Source organism: Ambystoma mexicanum, chromosome 2q, assembly GCF_040938575.1.
Source record: "Ambystoma mexicanum isolate Mex_15411 chromosome 2q, UKY_AmexF1_1, whole genome shotgun sequence".
NCBI classification, from domain to species: Eukaryota; Metazoa; Chordata; class Amphibia; order Caudata; family Ambystomatidae; genus Ambystoma; species Ambystoma mexicanum.
Window position 1 is genome coordinate 1,227,328,492 of NC_090924.1, and position 25,212 is coordinate 1,227,353,703.

Here is a 25,212-nt window from a genome sequence, read left to right on the forward strand (position 1 = left end):
TAAAAAAAAACTGGTGCGTTATTATTTTGTAACTATCTACCCACCTTGTATTGTATTCCTCCCTTGAAATAGCCAACAAACGTGTTAGATTCGTAACCTTGGATTTCCCTAAACTGCACCGGTTTCCCTCCAAGGTAGTCATCCAGTTGAACTGCAAAAATGGCGGCAGCTGTGCTCTCATCTTGGCTGCATTCTTTTCCTAGAAAGAGTAGAGTAAGTATATACATTTTATATTTTGGCACATAGTTACTTCAAATGTTGCAAAACGTTCTTGCTATTGAATGACCCCCCACGAAAGCAAGCTTCAATTCAATTCATGCACACAATTGAAAGAGAACCTTGTTATTCAGAGACATCTGAAATTAATGAAATTAATGCTGGACACACAATATTTCACTGTGGCACATTTGCGATTGAAAACAAGAGTAAGGCGCAGGTCGTCAGGTAATCAGAGGAAACCATTTTAAATGCCCACATACGCTATTTGAATACATTTTGACACAGCCCTCTTAACGCTGCATGAAGAACTAGGCTGCTTTAGCATGCCATTGGCTGAGCTACACATTGGAGCATTAGGAGAACTATCATAATCTAACATAGCGTAACATGATATTGCACCCCTAAAAGCATGCAGGACTTGCAAATCTAGGACCTATCAATTCATCTGCATGAGCCTACTTTTCCATCTTCACCTTTTCTTACAGCCAGACCTCACCAGGAAATACAGATGTTTCAGTGCAGTAAACAGACCTTTACTCTTCTCTGCTTAGATGTATAGAACATAAAGGCTGTGCTGTCCCTGATCCCTAAGATGGCCATCCTATATACTAAGACTTTTGTAGGATATGATGGGTCATTACAGGCACAGCTGTGGTGATCATCCTTTGGTGAAACGCATATTAGTAGTTGGTGATCCTAGTGATGGTCATATAGTCTAGGATTCCAGAGAAGAAGGTGTTGCGATAAATAGTTGAATATTTGGGTGGAATGGAAAGATCATCTGTGTTTGAAGTAAGAGGGGGGATGGATACGTTGAAGGCCTTATCATTTTAGCAAAGTTCTTATGATTTGGCGGGAGCCAGGGGGGTTGTTGGATTGGCCAAGAGTGTAATGGATAACAGTGCTCTATGATTGGAGGAGTTGGAGCAACGCAGAGAAGGATAGGAAGGGGGTCCCTTGGAAATCAAGGGATTGTCTGAGTAGTTGGCAGTGGTTTGTCTGTTTTTGTATTTTGCAACCCAATTGGTATCATGACCCTCGTTTTTCACACGTTGATTCTGAAGCAATATATCAAATGCTTGCAATTAGCTCAAATGGTTCACAATGGTGAGGAGCCAGTCTATGCTCCACTGAACTCAGTCATACTATCAAACCAAGAACCAAAGGTCTCTTGGAGAGGCTTGAGGCCACCAATGTTAGCAAATAATGGAGCCTGGATAGTCTAGAAGCACAGAAGCAATCCCTCTCTGTTCAACCTGTGACTCAGCGCTCAGGAGCAGATGTTCTCATGTGTGCAGCTCTTGGGAGGATAGCTCAGGGGCAAAGTGCATGCCTTGAAAACAAGTTTACACAGAACCACACAGGTCTGATCCCCGGGTCCGCGCTTAGAAACCTCTGGGTATTATGCGCGTTATAAATAACCTATCATATCATATCATTACAGATTATAAATAACAAGTCTCTGACTACCTCACAACCAGTGAATAGCAATACTAGTCAGACTTGTATGATTTAACACAGGAGTGAGCCTGACAACAATAGAAAACCATACTTCCAATTGGTTGGGGAGAATTACTGGAAACATTTGTGAAATAAATATTGATAGAATATCTGTAAGCAGTGGAAATACAGGAGCAACAGGGAAAAATAAATAAAGGTCTGTCAAAACACACTGAAATAATTCCTTCGACTGGGGCTGGCTTTCGACAGGGCCATTGGTACTGCTCTAAATTACCAACTCACTACTAAGCTGTGTTGCCTCATTGGAGGTCACAGAGATCAGAAGCCTCACGAAATGAATCCATGGTTGGACCAAAGGTGTGGAAAATGTGATGACAGGTTAATTAGTATTAACACAGTGCCACTGCAATGCCTTCATCACTGATGTTGCGAGAGGCCTGGTAGGAAAATATGCACCCTTGTATATTACAGTATAATCAGTAACAGATTTTAGTGCACAAGAGGGTTAGGAAATGTGAGGATGTAGTCATGAAAACTCAAAGTGTAGTCAGATAGTTGCTAATACACAATGTAGTTGGAAAAAGATGAGACTGGATGACATATTGGACAATTAAATCTAGTGCACAGGTGATGAAGCTTAGACTGTACAAGGAAGATTTGAACAAGTATATCCTTTCCTTTTCAACCCTTTGCCCTTTCAATCTAACATTTTGGAATTCCTCTGCAACAGCATCTGCGTTTTGGTTACACTTATTATGTGTTGTGCTTATGTGTTTAGACACATAACGCATCACATGCACAACATTAGGTGAATAATGTGGCTCAGCTTCAAATGTAATTTATGAGCAATAAGAACTTCTCAGTGTATGACTTTGCGCCTGTTCCTTTCTTCCTCTTTGCCCTTTACATAAGGGGACTATACATGGCAGAATTCCTTGCATATTTTTATTCTTCAGCAAATGGAATAGACTTCGTCCTAATGCATTCTGAGGAATGATGAAAGGCAACACCTCTGCATTAAACACAAACGGAACAGACACGTCTACAAAGTACCCGTGAACAAATTAATACATGATGTAACAAACAAAAAGGGTAAAAAGGGAATGATTAAAGTAGATAAATATGTGAGATAAATGATGACACAAAAATAGGTACTAAAAATGCAAATATAACAAATGGGCCTTGATGAACTTTCTCACAACAAACCCAAAATCACATGACTTTTGGAGGAGTTAATAAGGATGAAACTTTAAAAACATGTTGAAATGTCGGTCTGCAATTTGTACACGTCACTTCCAGGGGGACTTTGTTTCAGTCTCAGATATTTTTCAGAGAGTTTGAAGGTCATTTCTGGATGGAGGTTTAACTATTTGGGAAAGGTTTAATACACTGAAATGTATTAATGGTAGTTGTAGAAAGAAGAGTAGCGACAAGTAGAGAGTGAATGGCCCAAAGTCAGCAAGTGAGATTTAGGGTTGGGTCTGCATAGACAGCACTGTGTGACACTTTCAGCGATTTGGAGTGGTGAATTGGGGTGGTAGGTGATACACCCATCAGTTTCAGTCTCTTGAAGGCAGTGGAGGAGACATGTACCATCAGGTGACACCTGGAACGACGAGAGATTGGTGAAAGGAATCAATTTTTGCAGCCTTTGGGAGAAATGGACTTGCCTGATTTTGCTGGAAGGGAGCAGATGAGATTTGGAAAGGTGGTGGAAAACACATCAGTCAGTGTCTGTGTCTTAAAGTAAGTGGATGTGACATATGCCACTGTGTGACACCTGGTAGGAGGAGTGGGAGGAAACATGCATCCATAAAGGCAGATGGAGGGAGAACCATGCATACCTGATTTTAAAGAAACAGAGCAGAAGAGATTACGGTAGGAACCAGGAATCATTACTGAGGGCAGCTTGTGGGAAAGAAAGTCTCTCCAGATTTTGCTGGGAGGGAGCAGCAGAGATTTAGGGAGGCAGCGACTGACACATCAGTCAGTGTCCATCTCTTGATGTGAGTGGACAAGACAAGTGACATCAGGTGAAACCCGTGAAAAGAATTAGTAGGAGGTATGAATCACTGACAGCAGCTTCTTGGAGAGTCAAGCATATCTTAATTTTCTTTGGGGGAGCAGCAGATATTCCTAGGAGAGGAATTTGACATACCATTCAGTGGGCCTCATTATGAATAAGGCGGAAAGGCAACAACGGCACCGGTAATGCTACTGGTGCCGTTGTTACCTCTCTGCCACATTACGAGTCCTGCTTGCCGGTGCCGGGCTGGCACCCGCGAGCATAACTCATGATTGCACCGGCACCATTATTAACAGTGCCAGTGCAACCATGCTTCCGATCCCCATTCTGCCCTATGGGTTAGAATGGGGATCGGGAGGCCTGCCATACCGGCACCCGTGAATGGGCAATTACCAGCCATTCATCTCGTAATGGGCCGGTAATGGCCCATAAGCAGGTGACAGGGCCGGTAGCGAGTTTGGCAGTAGCCGTGCCCATAGTAAGGGCACGGCTACCACCAAACCTGTAATGAGGCCGAGTGTCTGTCTCTCGACAGATGGGAGCTAAACACATGCCATCGGGTGCACTTACTCTGTGCAATCAGAAAACCTGATTTAAATTTGGTAAATCGAAGGTTTCATTCAGCTCATGTTCAATATCCCCTGTCACAAGTCACTCTAAGGTACATGAGTCAATACAAGAACATGCATGGACATTGTAGTACAACAATGAGCACCCAATGAGAGCAAGTAGTATTGTCAAGTCCTCTCAAACTGCGTAAACGTAAACCTAAAGCACACATGAACACTTGGTTCACACCCAAACTCAAAGCCCTACGAAATGAAAAAAGGAAATTTGAAATGACCTGGAAAAATAAACCCACTCCAACCAAAAAAGACAACTTACTCAAAATCACAGCTAATTACAAAAATGAAATTCTATTAGTCAAACATGACACCTACAACGATAGGATTGACAAAGCCAGCTCGAGTACCAGAGAACTCTTAACAATATTAAGATAATTGGAATCTCCCACCCCTCCATCAGATAACTCTATCAAGGACAAAACTTGGTGCACCACGATACAAGATGCACTAGCTAACAAGATCGCTCTACTCCAAAATAAAATAGCTGCGAAAAGAAGCAACCCCCCAACTCAAGTAAACATCTCAAAAACTAGTCCTGACCATCCTAAACCTCCTCAACATTTTAAATTCTCCCAAGTATCCACCCTAGAAGTGGAAAACATTAAAGCTTCACTCAAACCTTCCAATTGCCAAGGAGATTCTTGCTCTGCATCAACCATTAAAGAATCTGCCAGTGAATTAGCCCCCTTTATCACAGCGCTTATCAACTAATCCTTTCGCACATGTACTGTCCCCACCAATCTGAAAGAACTCATGGGTACTCCCACTTCTAAAGAAACCCTCTCTAGACTCAAGTATCCCTACCAACTTTAGACCCATCACAACTGTCCCCTTCCTTTTAAAGATCATCGATAAAGTCGCCTATATCCAGATTCAATCATACTTGGAGACCAATAACTTACTAGCAGTCCGACAATCCGGCTTCAGACCCCAACATGGCACAGAAACAGCCATGATTGACCTGAAGACCTACATTAAAGACTTCAAAGACAAAGAAAAATCTGCCCTCCTGCTTCTGTTGGATCTGTCAGCCGCCTTTGACTTGGTCGATTATAAGGTGCTTTGCAAACATCTTTCATCAGCGGCCCATTTTTCAACAAAAGCTACAGCATGGATCCAATCTTTCTTAAACAACAGATCAATGTGAGTTTTTTCATCATCGGCCACAGCTGATCCTATACCCATAACTTGCGGAGTCCAGCAAGGATCTTGTGTATTACCAACCATGTATAATGTGTTCACCAAACCACTGTTTGATGACTTAGACTATCTGGGTGTCACCTACACTAACTATGCAGATGATACCCAGATTCTCATACCTCTGACAGGCAACTACGAGACTGATCTAGCACTGGTTAACAAAATCTATCTCATAATTCAGGCCTGGATGGCCACACATGGTCTGTGCCTGAATGATGAGAAGACTGAGATGCTACTCCTAGCCACTCCATCCAATCAGAAGAAACTGAGTAATCAATATCTCACTTTCAATATTGATGGCAACGACATCAAGGTAGATAAAGAGATAAAAATCTTGGGATTCTCTTTAGACTCCTCCTTGAGCTTGCGCAAACAAGTTAGTGCTACGGCTTCGCCGACTGCTTGCATGGCTGCAAACCCTTTATTTCCACAGAAAGCTGCATGACGTTGACTAGAGCTCTTATTCTGTCATAAATCGATTACTGTAATGCACTGTACATAGGTGTCAGTAAATACATCATCAATAAACTCCAGATTCTCCAGAGTAACGCACTCAAAGCAGTCTTAGGCATCTCCAGGAGACAGAACATCTCTATGTTTATATGTTTGACATAACAACAACTGGTTATCCATCAAGGACAGAATACAACTCAAAACAGCCCCCCTGACCTACAAATGTCCCAGCAATGCAGCCACACAATACCTCGCTGAAAAATTCACCAAGAATAATTTCTCACAACCTACAAGGTCTACCCACTCCAGCTGCCTGAGAGTACCTAGGTTCAAGCTGAAAAGAGCAGGGGGCAGTAGCTTTCCGGACCTGGCGGCCCAACTTTGGAACTCCCTACCCACCACCTTAAGAGCTGACCAATCCTTCCACAAATTCATGAAAAACACAAAACTCTGCTTTTACCAAACAATATATATGTGCATTTCCAGAAGTACTGTCACTTTTTCATAAAATACATTAAAAGCAGAGAAATTAGATCTGTACACCATTTGTGAAATTGGCACTCAGTGTGTGCCAGTTCAATATAGAGATAGTGCATGTATACTTCCTAACACAACCCATTCTAATCTTCAGATGCTTATGTAGTCCTACTTTTTCTCTACAATCTGTGACTTGTACTCCAGCTTTCACAATGTTAAAAGTGGAACTGTAAGTCGCATAATGCAAGCAAAAACTCTATGACTACATAAACACCTACAGATTAGGAAGCATCATGTTGGCAAGTATGCATAGACTCGTAGCACATTAAACTTGTACACACCAACTGCCATTTAAAATTGTACTACAAATCTTTTCCATCGACTTTTCTTCGATTTTACAAAATGTTACAGAGCTTCGGCAAATGCACATACACATTTCTTAAATTTCATAAAAATGCTCCTAAAAGCAACAATTATGAATCATCCACCAATTTTATTAACTTTTTCTCCACCACTCCTCCCCTCCTTCCATTACAAATATGACCCTTCCTTCCTAACCGTACTTCCCCAGTACCACATATCCCCACTAACTTTCTTTTACTATTACAGGAAAGAAGCACATCACTGCAATCAACAACCGAAAAACGAATACCCTTCACATCTGACTAAGTAAGAACATTAATGTACCAGGGATATGTATGTTATTATAGCAGCACAGTGCCACTATATATATTACCCCATACTACTCTTTACAAATCAACATTTCTTTCACTCTAGCCCATTATATTCCACCATTCACACACCTACTGTTCCAATTTACACACCACCATTGCAACACCCACTCTGTTCCTCAAAACAGCACAATCACCATACAGTTTCCATCACACTACGACTTCCTTCCTCACTAACTGAACACCATCACACCTCTGTACATTTGTATTTTCACAACCTTTCCAACCGCACCTAATGTACCACCTCACAATCAAACAGAATCATCTCTAGAACCACACCGACACACCCATGCACGATACATGCAAATACATTGCATAACTTTCCACTACAACCTTTCTCTTTTCCCAACAGACACAACAAACAGCAACTCCATAGAACATTTTTTTATTCATTTATTTATTGGTAATTTGTTAGGCGCTTATACAATTTGCAACAACTGTTTCAAAGTGCCCACAGGGCAACAGGGTGGGGACATGGGAAGGTAGACAAAGAATTACAACACAGATAAATAATTTAATTAATTGTATCCATTGTATTTATTTATTTTTACATGAATTTCCACCCCCAAAGCCCGGAGCCACAGAACGTTCATGTTCGCATTTGGTAGCTACAGGTAGTTAAAATTCAAGTACAGCGCAGGGCTGTAAGTGTCACATTAGGTAGTACAGATAAACTGTTAAGTGACTTCAATTCAGCACTCCAACTAAGTCAATGCCGAGTCTGGGATGCCCAAGGGAAGCCCGTAATTATATATTTTTATGACAAGTGGATGATAAACCCTTGTGTAACGCCCCTCTCTTTGAATCCCCCTGACCTCACTGAGCCAAGAAGTAGGTTTGTTTTGCAAATTAAACTATTTATTTTACAAATTAAACAATATATATATATATATATATATATATATATATATATATATATATATATATATGTATCACACTTTTATAAATACATTAATATTTGATAGCACACTTATGAATATGACAGTGATCAACAATTGATAATATTACACTAGCACACTTTTTTAATTATTAGGAGTTGGTATAGAGAGGATAAAGTAGCTGAGAATGCCTTTATGGGTTCAAGGAAATGCAATGATGGAAAAGAATGCAGCACAGAAATAACTGAGATGGTTTCCACAAGAAATAATATGATCACTTTTTCTTTTGACAATTCACACCCCCTATGCAATATAAGGGGTTGGAAGAAAAGCACACAATTTTCAGGAATACAATCAAATGCAATACCAATTCAGTTCCCCCCTAGCAAGCTTAGAGCAACAGGGATGATTTTAAAACACAGGCAAAAATACTTTAAATGTGATTTGCAAAGAAGTGAAAATATGCTAAAAATGATTTTAATTCCCTATAGGAGATTCAGGGTAGGTGATAGGTACTTAAGATTGGTTCAGGTCAACACTATCAGTGATTCATGATGGATTATCAGGTTGAAAACGGATTTCAGCAGTTGCAAGCAAAAGACAGCGATTTTGACAGGTGGAGAAATTTGATTCAAATTGCAATTCGTGGCACTTTTTCCGAGTGCGTAAAGCGCGATTACGGAAAAACAATAAGGAGTAGAAAGTCGGTTTTAGGCTTGTTGGAAAGCTGGGGATCTTAGCTTTCAAATGAAAGTTAAATCGATTTTGTGGAGGTGGATTTTCAGAAATAAAGTAAGATTCAAATGGCAAATGACACTTTCCCAGGTTTGAAATCACAGAATGGACACACAATTTCTATGCAGTTCTAAATAGGTTGAAATGGTTTGAATTAGATTATTTTAAACTGTGGGTACTCACACTATAAATTTGAAATAGGCGTCAAGATCTGGTCATGTTTGGGCTTCACTCGCCATGGACGGTCTCTGGTACCGGCTCTGCTCACATCGATCTGGTCTGGGTCTCTGGTTTTGGCAAACGTTCTGGCACTGCACAGCGGTCTGGGTCTGGTCTTCTATCGGCACTGCACGGCGGTCTGGATACAGCTCTGCTTTCTGGGCTCTGGCACAGGGTTCTAGGCCAGAATCAAACAGCTCGCCCGGCTGTTGAATAGTTTGGTTAGATTGCTGGATTCTGAGGCCTCTGAAGGATTCAGCTTGTGGACTAGGCCTCTCTGATACAAGTTCTGAATTCTGGATTCTAAGTTCTGGTTCTGGATTCTTCTGGATTTGAAGTCTGAATTCTAAGTTCTGGTTCTGGAGTCTTCTGGCAAAGCGCTTTGCAGGAAATCACTTTGAAGTGGGAAGTGAGTGTCTCTGAGTCTCAGTGGCTCTTTTCATGTCTTTTGAAAGTGGGTTGGAAGGCTAACTTTCTATGCCCAACCCTCTGAAGATCCTGATAGGTTAGCAGATTTTCTGTGCTCTCACTGGAGAACAGAGTTGTGAGTCATCCGGTGTCAATTTTATGGCATACAGAAAGAACACTCCCCTTGTCACTTTGCACACAACTCTATTTTTGATCCAAATGCGTATTATCTATGTACAATGTTTCTAATATTATATATCCAGTTAACATATTTTCTGTAGCACCAAACCATCTGATCCCTGTCTTTGTAAGATGTTGTGTCCACTTCTGACAGAATTCTGCCCTTTTCATCCAGAATACAACCTCTAACTTTTCCAGAATTTACACAAATGTGCACAAGGAATATGGGCATCAGATGATGAAGTGTCAGATGTTTAGCATACAGACACTTAGAGTAACACCCTATTTTCCGCTACTACTCCCCAGAACATACCACAGAGTCCTAAAACCTCTTAAAATGTACACAGAAAAATCACAGGAATAATGATATTATTGATATAATTTTGACGATTATGTATGATGAATTATCCATCTTTCTAAAATTATGCTCTGACCGAGATGGGTGTGGTTTAGGTTCCAAAGCACATGGGGGAATTTCTGTCTGTACCCGCCTTCAGCTCAGGTGGTTCCAGAGGCAGCGCCCCTCCCATTTACTTCCAAGAGGAAGCCATTTATGACCCCCTGATTTAGCATTTGCCTGAGCCAAGAAAAGTTCATTGTTCTGTTTCCTGCAGTCCCAGGTAGTCCTCCCCTAATTCAATCAAAGAGGTGTGATCTCCTTTTGGTGGGAACAGCAGAAGGCAGCCAGGCCTGTGAATGCAGTTGCTGGGCAAGTTTCAACTCCTGTTGGGGGTAGTTGCCGGGCAGAATTCAATCTCTTTAAGCCAGGCTTCAGCCAAATGTCACTTTTGTTCCAGTTTTTCTTCATTCAAATCAAACTTACAATTTGGACACATGCAGCTAGAATGCTGTTTCTAAGTTCAAACTATGGCATTTAAACAGTTACAACCTATGTGTCACTACAAAGTAAATCACTCATTTATTTTAAACATTTCGATTTTAGTGGCTTTAAGTCCAATTTCACCTAAGCTGCTGACATCCACAGCTCAGCCAGTTTTGTTATGAACATTATTTTAGGCTCTTCATCTTTCCAGATTTGGTATGCACACAAGACTTCATTCTACCAGACGTCTGCTGGTGTTCAGTAAGATTTTTGAATATCTTGCAATGTTTTAATAAGGCATTTTGTGCTTGCATTCAGAGAAACAAAGGTGATTTTAAAGCGCTTTTTGAGCTAACAGGCACTGCTGTTTTTCCTTTGGCACCACGTTTCAGTCATGGCTCTTCTGGCCCAACACGCTCGCACTGGTGGGTGGCAGGTCAGGCGACCATTTTGGTGTGTGCAAAAACTGTGCGGTTTTCCTGGATTCTGGCGCAAGTGTGGGCTTTACGGCCATCTTGGTTTTTCTAAGCCCACAGCACCAAATGTTGCAGCATAATAACTTGGACGTGGGTCAGTACGCCTGACAAGACAACGTTAAAGCACAGCTCAGAGCTGTGAGTGTCACAATTGGTAGTTCATGCAGGTATAGTTCAAGTACAGGGCAGGGCTGTGGGTGTCACATTTGGTAGTACAGGTATGTAAAATTCAAGTACAGCGCCTGGCTGTGAGTGGCACATTTGGTAGTACAGGTAGGTAAAATTCAAGTGCAGCGCAGGGTTGTGAGTGCCACATTTGGCATTACAGGTGGGGGTATGTAAAAAATCTGACATAGCGATAGGGAGGATCGATGAAGTTAGTAGAGGGAGCTAAACTTACCAAGAAAAAGTTAGATTCCCCTGAATAGTATCTATAAACCCAGAGAACCAGCCTGCTATATCGTCCGGCTGCACATGTTCAGTAACCTAGCCCACAGCACAGCCTAACCACCTGATCCCAGGTCGTCCGAAAACAACCCTCTAGCTAACGCAATTACCAGCTGCTACACTTCCCCTCAGTAACCACCACCATGGACCCTCCCCCATGTGCAGAGGAGCCTCCTACTTGCACGGGAGCTGCCTTCATCTGAGGGGCAATGGCCTCTACAAACTTGGCTGTTACCGCCACCATCCCCTCCCCGCCCCAGCCCCTTCCTATCTCCCAAAAAGCTTCTAAATGACTTGTACAGCGAGACCTGCAGCCCTACCATAGCCTCTATGGACGGTATTAGATCACCTCTGCAAATAATCTTAACATCTCTAGGGCTTATACCATTGCTTGTACTGGCTCTGTAAGAACATCCCGCCTTGGCTCCAGACTACCCCTCCCCTTCAAATCTATTATGTATCGCATCAGAGGGAACACCAGATTATTAAGACTGGCATTATGTCTCAATTCCTACAACCCCCATACCTCCAAGCTAAAACAACACATTGATGTTCAGAGCCTTAATCTAGACCAGCAACGGACAACACAATCCCCCTCTTTGTCTTTACCACAAGTCACACAAAAAAACACCAATATCAGCCCAGTGCCTGAAGTCACTGAGGCCCACTCCTGAGCCCACCTCTACCTTCAAAGGAGCCCTTCTGAATGTGTGTTTGCTTGGAGCCCATGCTATCGAAATTCACAACCTCATCTTAGACCAACAACTAGACCACCTAGTGGTCACCAAAACCTGGCTGCACCAAGCATCAGGCCCCTTTAATCGTTAGCTATCCCCCCTGATTTCAGTATACTAAGAAATGAGTGGATAAACTCAGTAGGAGGTGGAGTGGCCATTATTGCAAAATCCAGCCTCAAACTCAGACCATGCCCATTAAGAACTTTGGAAGGATATGTAATTCTCCTCATGAAACTTACTCCAGACCCTAACACTACTACTAGAGCCCCCAACCTTGCTAACCAACCGGAATTGGACATTCACCTTGTCATCACACTCTATCTCAAACCTAATACCAAATTCATCATACTTGGTGACATCAACCTAGGTTTTAATGACGCCCTAGACCATAAAGCCAGTGCCCTTCATGCCTCCCTCATGGACATGAATTTCATCCAACTTGTGACAGCACCCACCCATGATAAGGGCAGAACATTAGATTGGATTTTAACATCCAATGTCCATGCAATTATCAATTCTATCATAGCAACATATTGGTCTGACCTCCACTTAATATGCTTCCAACTACTAACTCAAAATAAAGCTGTCCCCCACCCACGGCCACCTTACACTGTCCTATCGAAATCAGAAACACCCACAAACTCACAGCTGACAAGCTCAGCTGGAAGCCTTATCCACCCAGAATATCACACACCTAAGAATCTTGCCAATATCTACCACAATTGCCTCAAAAACACTATCAATGCAGTAGCCCCACTCACCAATAAACTCCACAGGTGCCCAAATGCTCCAATTTCTGGTTCGACAAGAAACTAGTAGTGCTCTGACACAGCAAAAGATCTTAAAAACACATGCAAAGCGCCTACGGCCAACCCAGCTAAATCTGTTTGTAAATCGGTTTGTAAAGCAAACAAACAGTATAAAACTGCCATCATAGTACACAAAGCTAATTCCCTTAACACACGTAACAACACCAGTCCTGGTCCCTACCCTCTGGCTGCACTTTCTAGCAACACAAGATTCCGACTACACTGGGACAGTAGCTCCACGGTTTTCCGCTGCCCTCTATGCTTATAAAGGGTGAGTGATCCGTGCCCGGCTGGCAGCAGAAATTTTAACTTTGATATCCCATGGAATGTATCCTATAGAGTACAGGTTGAATCAACCATGTTCTTTTCTTCTCTGCAGTAGATGCTTAGAAATCCTCGAAAGCACAATTGTTAAAGAGTTCCACTACCTAAGCTGAGGTCAACGGATCTGCCTTGATACCAACGATTTTTAAATTTGGATAAACAATGTATTGGCAGAACATAAGACAGAAAACAAGTATGCTGGTGGAGGGCTTAATGTTGTACAACAGGTTTTTGACAATGTACAGCATATGAAAGATGTTTTCATGTATGGAAGGAGGCTGCAAAGCTTTTGCTGGGTCACTAGCTAGTGACTCAAGAAATAGAGCACCACTAGGGTATTTTAAATAAGCAGTTGGGTTGGATTGTATGCATATCACTATTTGTAATGACCTTGCTGTTTGTACTTTTGATGAATGTGTCATATTTCATAGACCACGTTGATTGAGCTGATCATGTTTTATATCTTTTATTTTAAAATTTGATAATTATGGAAATTGTGTTAATTCTGGTAATTGTAAAGTAACACTTTGATATAAACGTGTGTCTACTTGTGTCTACGTGTTTCTTTCTTTGTAAACGAAATGCACAATAAAACATACAAAGTAAAAAAAAATATATTCTCTGTTCAACCAGAAATCTGTGTAATTTCATCAGTTCATGGGAGATATGCTGATGCTACAAAATATTGAGGACTAATGATGAAGAATCTATTTTAGTAGCCACACGTGATAAAAACATGATTTAGATATGTAATCCATTTGGTGAATTAATGACACATTTTTAATATCATTCTGATACCACAGACATTGCCATTTTTGTGTTATCACCATTCAGTTTAAGAGTGGCACGTGCATCCATTTAATAATGGCCAACAGTGATTCCAGAATGGTAGAAGCATAGTCTCTTAGGAAAATGATTTGATCGAAGTGGGTGGTGGCCAATCATCTACATAAGAAAATAAACGGAGGCCTAAAAAGCATTTTTCTGAGCGTGGACTGTTGCAGTACTCCACAATGCAGTGTTGCACATAGAGAAGACATAGGTAACAAGTGAACACTTTGTTAGTAATTAGACAAAATTGATGTAAACTCATCAAAAACTCTGTAAGCTATACTTAAATGCATTTGGTGGGAGAGCAGAATGTTTTCTTCAGTCATGTGTAATGCTCTAAAAGGGGTAACAAACTCAGGAGATAAACCCTGTAAACATCTCCTGCCAGGTGAAGGTTATCGGAATTGACTATGTTACTCAATCATGGTAGAAGTCAAATTTGGAGTTATGGAGCAGAAGGACGTTAGAATCAATTAAGATGTTTATCTGCAAAGCCAATGCTCTGGATAGGGCAAATCAAAGATGTGGACAATTTAAGCAACCATTAGGGTCAAACTGCAACTTTTCTGCAAAGTGACACCTAGTGGATGCAAAACCTATCAGACAGAAGAATGAAGGATGGCATTCTCGCCAGTGCCGTGGCCATTTCCACACAATACGCAGGCTGATGCTATGCGGCCATTGATGGCAGATGTTGCAACAGGCAATGCCAATAGTACCTTTTTATTGTAATTTTCATATAAAAAGTGCAAGGTATGAAGACAAGTCTGTTGTATATCTAACTGGCTCATCTTGTTATATATCAGTATTAGACCACAAGCTCTGGTGGATATCTTAAAGTGGTAGACACATTCTACCTGTTATTTTATTGCTGGACAATATTGCCCTACATTGAAAGGAAAACATGCTTACAGAGATAGACAGCATTTTTGCCATATGAGAGGTGATGAATGAGGCAATAAGCCCTGAGATGGCGGGCTATTACCACCCAAGGTAATGCCCCTGGGGCCCATAGTTTCAAGCCTGAGCATAGCGCGGGCCTTAACGAAGGCTAGGGGCCTTACCGTGGCAGTAATTGCCCGCCATCGAGGGGTTTATTGCAATTAGTACCCTGGCCCATTAGACCGGTGTACTAATGCTTGTTTTCCCGGTTGCAAGATGCGTTGCGTTTTGCAGCTGGGAAAAAAAAGTAAAGAAAAGTTACAAAAATAATGGCCGTCACAGACAGAAAACATGGTCGGTTTTCTGTTTCCGTGGCAGCCATAGTAAGCAAAGAAAATGGCCGCCATGGAAGGGGAGAGGAGGGTACGGGTAGTCCCTTCTCCCTTTCCATGCCAGCCATTCACTTACATTGCAAAAAAAAGAAGCATAACAAATGGCTCCCTTTCCTTGGTCACCTGAAAAAAAAGAAAATGAGTGTACCAGGTGCACGATGCATGCAAGTGCATCCACAGGATTCCACTGTAGTATGGCCAATCCACAACAAGTGTATCCCGTGTATTTGCGTTACTATTTATATCAAATAACTATGTACTTGAAAAGTCATGCAGAACCACTTATGCCGAGTTAAACAGATTTCTCACTAATTGAAATAGGCTGCTCACATACGTACACAATATTACTATCACATTTTCACCAGATACACTGTACTGATATGCAATAAATTGAAAGTGTACTGTAGGATTGTTTACCGTGTTTTGGGAGCACAGAGTACAGCACCACTGCACAGGATCAATGTATAGCATGTTTTTTTTTTATGCAGCACCACTGCATGGGTTTGGTGCATTGCTATGATGCAGTTGTTTCAAGCTATGTGTTGCCAGTGTAACATGGACATATAAGTAAGGGCAGGTTATTCAGTCAAAAACGTTTTTTACATATAAATGCAAATACATTTTTCACAGTTAAAAGCACCATCTGTACCTTCAAAATGCACACCATTTCTCACCTGAAATGCCTATGTTGCAAGAGACACATTTGGTAATTAACAAACTAATATCTCACTAACAAGGCTAATAATTATAACTCATTAATAAAAGAATGTGTCTTCACTGCAAAATGAGGCCTACTCTGAAAATCAGTTTTAAACACACATTCAAGTTTTTTTTTCTTTTGCCTTTCTGTGCTCTGTCCACACTAACTGCAGGAAGCAAAGACTTTGAATGAGCAGGAAATCAGTTTGGTTACAGTTGCAACTGTATAAGCCAAGCCATTGTGTACAGAGGGTGGTTAGGGCATGATAGAATTTAATTGGTTAGGATCCTTTGGTAGGAGGGAACCAGAGTTTTTTTTTTTTTGTTTAATCTCGAGGAAGGAGCTAGAGGCAGACGATCTTGACAGCTCGAAGAAGGACGGGGTTGACAGCTGGGGATGCCTGATTCCTAAAGCAGATTCAACTTGGTTGCAGAGACTGGCTTTTCCAGTCAACAAGTCCCAGTTTCAGTGACAGCAGATGCTTGTCCTTGCTGGGTGAATCCCTCCAGAAGGCGACCAGCCAAAGAAGTTACATACTGAATAAGCATAGTAATTATCTCGCTGAGGTGTGGGGGCTGAGTGTGTACGAAAATATTCAGTCAGTGTAGGAAAGGAGATTCCTGTGCTTTACCCACGTGTTTAATGTTACAAATTGAATTCTTGTCTCCGCCACTCTCTTTTCAGTGTATCACAAATAATGCTGTTACTGTGCTATTTCATTTATTTCTGTAAAGAGTGAGATCGTGTTTAAATGCAACTTTTATAATACACAAAAATATCTGAAAGCAGACAGGTGGTGTGTTTTATATTTACCAATACAGTGCTGATGATGTGGGGAGATGTTTAGACAGTGCAATTGTCATTTTTAAGGTAGCTAAATTAAGATTTGGCTGTAGCTGTGTGCACAATGTCATTCAGTATGAGCAATTATAACTAACTGTGTGTGTTGTAGTCTGCCGGAGGTCTATGAGTCGGCAGTAAGGGAGGCCCGGGACACTACCGTATATAAGGTAGTGAAAATTACCACATATAGCTCACTGTTGTAAATAATTCAGTGGGAATCGCCCATGGTGGCACACAAAAACTGAAGATGTGGTATTTCTGAAATGTAGGCCTGAGGTCTCTCTAGTGATCACACGAAAAATCTAAACAAAACAAGGGGTTCTGGATATTGGGGTCACAAATAAACCAAAGGAATTATGCTCACCACTATACATACATACCAACCGCGCATGCCATCTAAATAGGTCTGTGTGCTGAAATAATGCATATGCACTGTGTTATTGTTATACATAGCCCAATCTGAATGATTATTTTGGCAGTAAGAAAACACCGTCAGGCCCCAAATCTCCACAAGAATACCCAACAGTACATACTGTTTGGTTTCCTGTGAAGATAATTTCAATATCAGTGACTTTTTTGATTGATTAGGTTATTCACACAGAGGAAGGCAATTCATAATCATGGTTGTTTTACATGATCATAAATGTTGTCTGTTTAAATAATGTTTCAGTAATGTGACATGGTAAGCCCATTTTACTTGCAAGGTAAGATGTAACATGAATGCACAAACCCATTGCAGAATATATTTCAACAGTGAGTTCTTTCAAATTGCCTAATGTGCATGACACGTAATTGAATTCCATTATATCCAGTGGATGACATATTAGTTTTTTAATGTCTCCAAAATTGTTATGAAGGAAATTCCTGTATTTTTTATTGTTTAATTTATTGGACATTTGTATGGCGCCTACAGACAAGTGTTTCCTAGGGTCACACGACCATATTATGGGGAGTGGGGGGGGCATGGGAGAAAAACAACAATAACAGTCGTACTAGGCCTAGTGACATTCTTACCTTGCAAGTGTAGATCCAAAAAGTGAAGGGGCATAAGGAGGGTAAAAGGAGGAGTGGGGTGGGGTAAGGGGAGAAGTGCAGCAGCAGTGGTGGCCAAGGGGTTGGGAGCTGAGCAAGTGCTAAGGGGAGCCACTGAGGGCAAAGTACCAGGGGAAAGAGGGAGAGGGAAAACAGATGTGATGGACATCTGAAGACTAGATCCAGCAAGTGCTGAAGGGGGTGCTGGGGAAGACTGGTCAGGGGGGGTGGCCCCAGTAAGAGTAAGAAAGGACCAAGCCCCAATCGCAGCAGCAGAGATAGCAGTAGTGATTCTATTGCAGGGATTGAATTTTCATTATTAGCTGGATATTCATAGATATAGTGCAATGTCTCAAACTCCAAATGCCACAACTGTATTTAATAGAAGCTGAAATGGAACTACTTGAAAACACACTAGTGGTGTAATGAGCCTAAGCTGCCTCATGTCTTTCACCTAAATGTAGAATATTGTACTATAAATGCCAGTTAACTAACATCAAATGGTTTCTACTGGATCAAGTTGCTGGCATATAGGTTTTTGTTTTTGTTCATATCCTGAATTGCTGAAGGAGTATCCAGTGATGGGTTTACTCCTCCCTGTGAACTGTAGCACTCACCCTCTTCATGCCTTTAGACAGTGTGTTGTTAAGTCCACTCTTTCTCTGCACCCTTGCCTCTTTTCTTTCCCTACCCACTGCCCCCTTTTTCCTCACTCCTCATTATATACAGCGGCAAGCTGCTGCTGCATTGTAGCTGCTACCTTGTGGCATACATGTTTGGTAAGAATTTGTAGATCCAACCGGTCTGGGACTTTACAAGAATTATCTCTTGGTATTAGGTAACCCATCTTTTAATGTAGGTCAGTACTGCGCAAGTTGGTAGAGTGACTGAAAAGCCAGGCTTATATTAAGAGGGGTAATGTGAGCTGTAGAGATGTACAATGAAATCAGTAAATACAGGTATTCAATTAAACACGTATCCACTTAAAGTTATAGTATGCATATGTATTTATATATACACAAGATAATTAGACAATCTTTAAAAAGCAGCAACCAATAGTAACATTAATACCAAAGTTAGGATTCAATTCAACAAGAGCAATAAAGCAGGTGAGTAACTTTTCATATGTTATACATAATCCGGCACATTGAATGATGTCATTTGAGGTCAGTAATAACACTTATTCGTGATCATCATTGCAATATTGAGTTATAAGAAGGGAACATTTATAGTTATATCAGAACATACTTTGTACTTTGAAAAACAGTTAGATTCAGAGGGATGCTAGCAGCCTGTTATCCCAGCAATAAGAGTGTTCAACAATTAAAACCTGTAAGGAATCAATCTCTGCCAATGCCAATAGGTTCAGAAGGGGGCCGTTAGGGAGCCAGGACAGCCAAAGTCAATGGGCTATTTCAAAGTTCTGATGACAATGTTGTAGAAAAGTCAGTAGTGAAAATAGAAAATAACAGAAGCTCAAGAGGAGCCACCTTCAAGAAGCAAAAGCTGAAAGGCCAATGCAAGTGAACTGAGGTCAACTCCAAAGAGGGAAACATAGCATCACAATTAGCAAAAGGTATGTGTACCCTAACCCCCACAGTTCCTGTGAACTGAAGAATGTGTTCCAGCTGGATGCCTTCCTGTTGCATTTTAGAAGACCTTTGTTCCTGGTCCTTGGTTGTGGTGGCGAAAGGGAGGACATCTGGTGGGCTTCTGTGGCAGAACTGGCGAGAGAGGGGCTCTGCAGCAACTGATTCTCCTTGATTCAGTAGCCTTTAGTGGTGTTGGCACCTTTTTCTCAGTGACACAGAAGAACAAACAGCTCTGGTTAGAGGTTACTTGATCCCTTGGTCTTGGACCCTGGTGAGGGGACTCTGGATGAAGATTTCCTACTTCTGTAGAGTCCTCTGGACGCCCATGAAGTTTTGGCCAGATTTGCACTTCTGAGGACAATGAACACGATGATGGTCGGGGATCCCTGGGTGTTGGGATTCCGTAGCCTTGGAAGGTCACAGCAAGTCAGAGGTAGCACCAAAATAAAGCTTGTCTCAAGCCTAGTTGGTCCCACTAGCCCAAGGGAGGAAGTCGTCCTGTACGGGGCTTCCCAGTCAAAATGAAAACGATGTCCGCACAGCTGAAGGGGTTCACCGGGCATTTCATGGTCCAATAGGGTGCTGCTTGCATCTCTTCATGTCTTATTATCCTCCAGTGGTTGACTCAGCTCTAGTCCTAAAAATGTTGCCTTTTAAGCAAGTTCCCATTTAGTCACAGCCCTTGGCTCTCAATGACCCAGCAGGGAGGCTGTCCTTCTGGACACCCAGCCGGCCAATTGGAACTGGTTTCACTCACGCACACCTAGAGACAAAGGACAGGTAGATTTCTGGACCCTCCACTATTCCTGCCATTCCAGACACACTGGACCCTAGAGTAATAGCCAGAAGGAACAAACTGACAAGACATAGTAAAAAAATAAGACAGGGGCCATTTTGAGAAATGGGTGCTGTAGTGCAGCTGATGAATCAGCCTGCAGATACATGGCACAAGGCAGCAAAAAAGAAATGACTACCACCAGCCATTCAAGTTAGTTAGTGTAACAGAATGTTACATGAGAAGTGGGATAAAGGAATTACTATGTAACCTCCCAGCACTCCACATGGGGTGGTGTGTGCTGGATCCACAAAAGAAAAGTTAAGTAAGACAGTAGTCATCTTACTATTCTTGGGAACAGTAGTTCACCCAAGAAAATGTAGTTAAATATCAAGAGAAGTCCAGAGGACTTCTCAGTGGCACTGCACAAAAGGTGCTGTGTGTCGCCATGCAAAAGCAGATGTCTATTGAGTTTATCAGACTCCATTAAACAGTAAGAAACACAAAAATCCTAGTCAGAAAAATCACACGAGAGAGTGAAAAAAATGTCCCACTCACTCAGGAGTTAATATTAAAAAGCCCTGAGTCCAGAGAAATAGCTGGGGTTCTCTTACGTTAAAGAGAATTAACAAAGCAATTAAAATTCTCCCTAACAATACACAACTGTTAAATGGTTATGGGATGATCAGGAAATACGCACATGCGGTTTAGTTGGCAGTTTGGCAGGCATTTTAGTGAAATATTTCATCTTCCTCTCATTTACTGACTGAAGTATACCAAAGTGTGAAATAAGATTTCAAAAGATTTCCAAAGTGCGCTTGCAGTGAAGACAAGAAAAACACCAACATTGTTTTCCTCAGGAAAAAGCATAGGAGTGATTCACAATTTACTGCCTAACTACAAATGTAATTATTTACACATTTGAAGTTTTATATAGTGCATTATTAGGCATGTGTAGCTCCACATGGCACATGATGACCGCAGCTGCACCTGTGGCTTATGCCTTACTGCCAGGTGACATCAGACATATGACAGTGCCGTTGAACATTCGAGGTCTGCACTTAAGATATGAACCAAAGTTAAAGAAGTATTAATTTAGGTGTTTATTGAGTGATGTTATCTGGCATATGGTCCAACCGACTGGAGAATTGATCACAGCTGCCATCTAACCTGACATTGAATTCAGCTGTCACTATGATACACTAGATTACCCAAAGTGACTTCTCTGAGATGCGCTAGTACAAAAAAGGGCAAAAGATGCTCAAAGTGCAAGGGAAGCTTGTAACACAACCACATTTCAATGCAAGAGGGAAGTGGCCGCCAAGGGTAGGCAAACATGTTCAAGAAATTAAACGCGCACATTTTGAGCAAACTATTTGCACAACAAATGCCCATCTTCATTTTCTCCAAAAAGGTGGTCCAGGAAAGCGTTCAAGTCAAGAAGTGACACCATCAAGTGGCACATGTCAGATAAATTACCCCATTCAACGCTTTGGAGAAGGAAGTCAGGTACATATATTACAATGGCGGAATCAGGGAGCATCTTGCTCGTGTGTCAACTCAAAATGTGGAGGTGCAGGATGTTGATTAAAATAACATACAGGAGGCGTTTGTAACTTCTGTCTCAACAACATATCTGATTTTGGAAAAAAATGAAAAGCAAAATACTGTGATTCCAAGTGTCAATGAATACCCAAGTGCAAAACTGGTGTTGTCAAACGAATACATATCTAGCAATGTACTAAAGGGCTTGCCACTTGCTGCGGCGAAGGGTTCGCCCATTACCGGAACCACCTTCCCCACCATCAGGTACCCTAGAACATGTGATTTTCTGAACTGGTTGGAATTTGCATCATTTCAAGGCAATTCACCAGTGCTAAAGGCAGCTTGAGGCTACTTCCTGCAGGTTATTCGTGCACATGTATGATGCATCTGACATGTTGTGCATTTTTTGGGCATAGTTTGTGCATGAAATGTGTGCATTTGCCGGATGCCCACAAATCATGTGCATCTGTCAGATGAGTCAATAAACTCCCATTTGTGTGTGCATCTTGTGTGCAAACAGCTACAATTTATTGCACCATGTGCACATTTTGCACACATTTATTTCAGATTTGGGGGGCACAATGAGATGCAAGGGCATCTTTGCACAACTGTGGATCTCATGGAGGTATTGATATTTAGAGAATCGGCCACACATTGTACAAATGTGGCTGACAATACACAGGACGTATAAAGAGTGTGTACTGTCGGCTCTACACTAGGGTAGTTGTGGACCCTACACTTCAATCATGTATCTACATGTGGACGGGAAGGCATTTGCGAGCCGGACATTGATAGAACTGGAGGATGAAGATTTTAAAAAAGTGAGACCCTAAACCGTTAAAACACACCAACACACCAAACTCCGACCACGCTCAAGTTTACTATTTGGCGAGTCGAAATTGCTTTCTTTCTGTGTTATGCTATCTAACAATGTTAACAGCGTATGCATGCGTGAGCAGCCCTACATCATTACTCCTATTCTATCCACTCCATGCTGTTGATTGATTGATAGTTTTTTTGTATAGCGCCTATACACAATGTGTTTCAAAGTGCTTCAAGGCAAGGGAGGGAGCAAAGGAAAATACAGTGACAATCCTACAAGGCCTTGAGACATTAAGAATGTGAAATTACTATCGGACTAGGCCTGGCGACTTTTCAGATAGTGCAAGAGCTATGACAAAGAAAAGGATGAGAGGGGGGAGATGAGACAGACAAGCAACAACCGTACTAGGCCTAACATTTCTGATAGAGACAGAGAGTTGACCCGAGGTGCAGGGAGAGGTGGAGGAGGGAAGAGGAGAGGAACAAAACAAGGAGCTATCGTACTCGGCCTGACGACATTTCAGGTAGTGCTGGAAGGGGAGGAAACAAAAAAGGAGGGATGGGGAGGAAGACAAACAGCTACTATCGTACAAGCTAAGAGGACAATTGCAGATAGAGTAAGAGCTATGACAGGGATAAGGAGGGGAGGAGATAGGAGATGGGACAGACAAGCAACTATCGTACTAGGCCTAGACAACATTTCTGGTAGAGCCGGAGAGTTGACACAAGGCTATCATTTTGAAATGTAAAACATCTGCTGATCACATTGTGTAATGCTGTAATGATAGGATTTTCTCTTTGAATAGTCTGCATATTTGAGACAGATGTATAATGTAGCTATTGCAGTACCATGTACAATGCTGTGAATAATGTATGGAACACACTCTTTTTGCTTCTGTGGATTTGAAAATAACTAACATGTTGTGTTTTCTTTGACATTTATAAATACTCAGTTAAATACAAATAGCAGCACAATTAAGTACATCTTTCAGCAGGGCAGGCTGCACTCTATGTTACCACTTCCTCAGTTAGGTTAGACTAAGGGCATTCTATTCACAGTTGTGTGCTCTGCAACTCTACCTCTCACTTACAAGACAATTTGAAGAACCCAGCTGTAGTTGATAAAACATTAACATGTCATTGTAGAGTGTGGCGTGTCATTAGTTAGACTCAGTAAACTAGGCTCAGTAGCTTCCTGAGAATATACACAGATCAATGATGCATATCCACCCACTGCAGGTCGCGTGACAACACAGAGAGTGGTTTCAGGGAAAGCATGTGAACACAGTGAAGTAAAAATAGTAGAGTAGGCAAATCGAATAAGATGATAAACAGTGCTCTGAGCTCATGCCTGGTTTGCTTTGCCATGAGGTGGATTGTTAAAACAAACACTCTATGTTGACCTTTGCTACAATGTCTATCCTCCAGCTCCTATGCGTTTAGGTGAGCACTGTTTCTTAAGCTTATAAACAAGGATATGTTCTCAGAATCCATAGCAAATTTAAAGCATGTGTGGGACGTCACATTTGATATTTAAGATTGAGTGTTATTTTCCTTCTAATCCATTCTCACAGGTTCTGTCTGCAATGGCTGTGTGACATTGATACTGCTTTGCATTGTATTTTTTAAAGGGTGGCATTTTACTGATGTCTCAAGACCCACTTACAATTGTGACTGAACCTTTTATGGGCGTGTCCCAAGCCAACTAATATATAAAGCAAATATTGCGAGAAGAAGGGTGGAATTTGATAAATTGAATTGTTTCCCAATGCTTAACCAATAGGAATTCCTCAGGGTAGAATTCTATCTCAGCGGGATCTCAACATCTTATAATGTACATTTTGTGTTGTGAAATATCTTGATTACAGCAATGTACGACAATTCATTTGCTATCTTTCTTTTGAAAAACCGTTAAATTACTCATCTGTTGCTGGAAAACTATGAAGACAGTACCAATACAATGGAACTTTCCCTGCTCCCCATTGAATTAAACAAGAGCAGTGGCATAACAACCAATTTGGGGGCCCCACAGCGAGCCGTGCTGAGCCCCCCCCCCAGTTGAGCAACAAATCATGGGTTGCGCCACACTCTGAGCCGGCCTAGATTACTATGCTTGCACAATACGCACGAGCGTGCTGCTTCATGGGTATGCCGTACATTATACTAGGAGCAGCATATATATTACACGGCCACGGTAGTAGTCGTGTAGTTATGGTTAAGTTGCTGTTTCCATAGGAAGAGCACTTTTTGGGCGGTTTATAACTTCACTCTCCCTGGACGCATTGCATATTGCAAATAAAGTATATGGCCCACTCTGAATTTTTTTGCAAAGTTTGGTGAGGTTTGGTCCAGGGGGGGCAAATTTATAGGGGGGGTCCCAAAATGTCTTTGTTTCCCAAAACTTTGCTCACGCCTACAGCCCAAACCTCTGGACGGATTTTCACCAAATTTGCGGCAGGAGCAGCGGCTTGGTCCCAAAAGTGTGCTTTTGTAAATTTGGTGAAAATCTGACCAGTAGTTTTTTTTAAAAATGACCAAAAAGTAGGTCACAAAAAATTTGTGATATCTA

At 41.6% G+C, this 25,212-nt stretch overlaps 1 protein-coding gene across 1 annotated transcript in view; it reads right to left on the bottom strand.

The window, feature by feature from the left end:
* The window catches only part of SCIN (scinderin), a 535,504-nt gene that overhangs the window by 466,984 nt on the left and 43,308 nt on the right, over positions 1-25,212 (bottom strand). Inside the window, exon 2 of the mRNA XM_069648620.1 lies at positions 45-199. Coding sequence (XP_069504721.1) covers positions 45-199 — 155 coding nt within the window. The remainder of the gene's footprint in view (positions 1-44; positions 200-25,212) is intronic.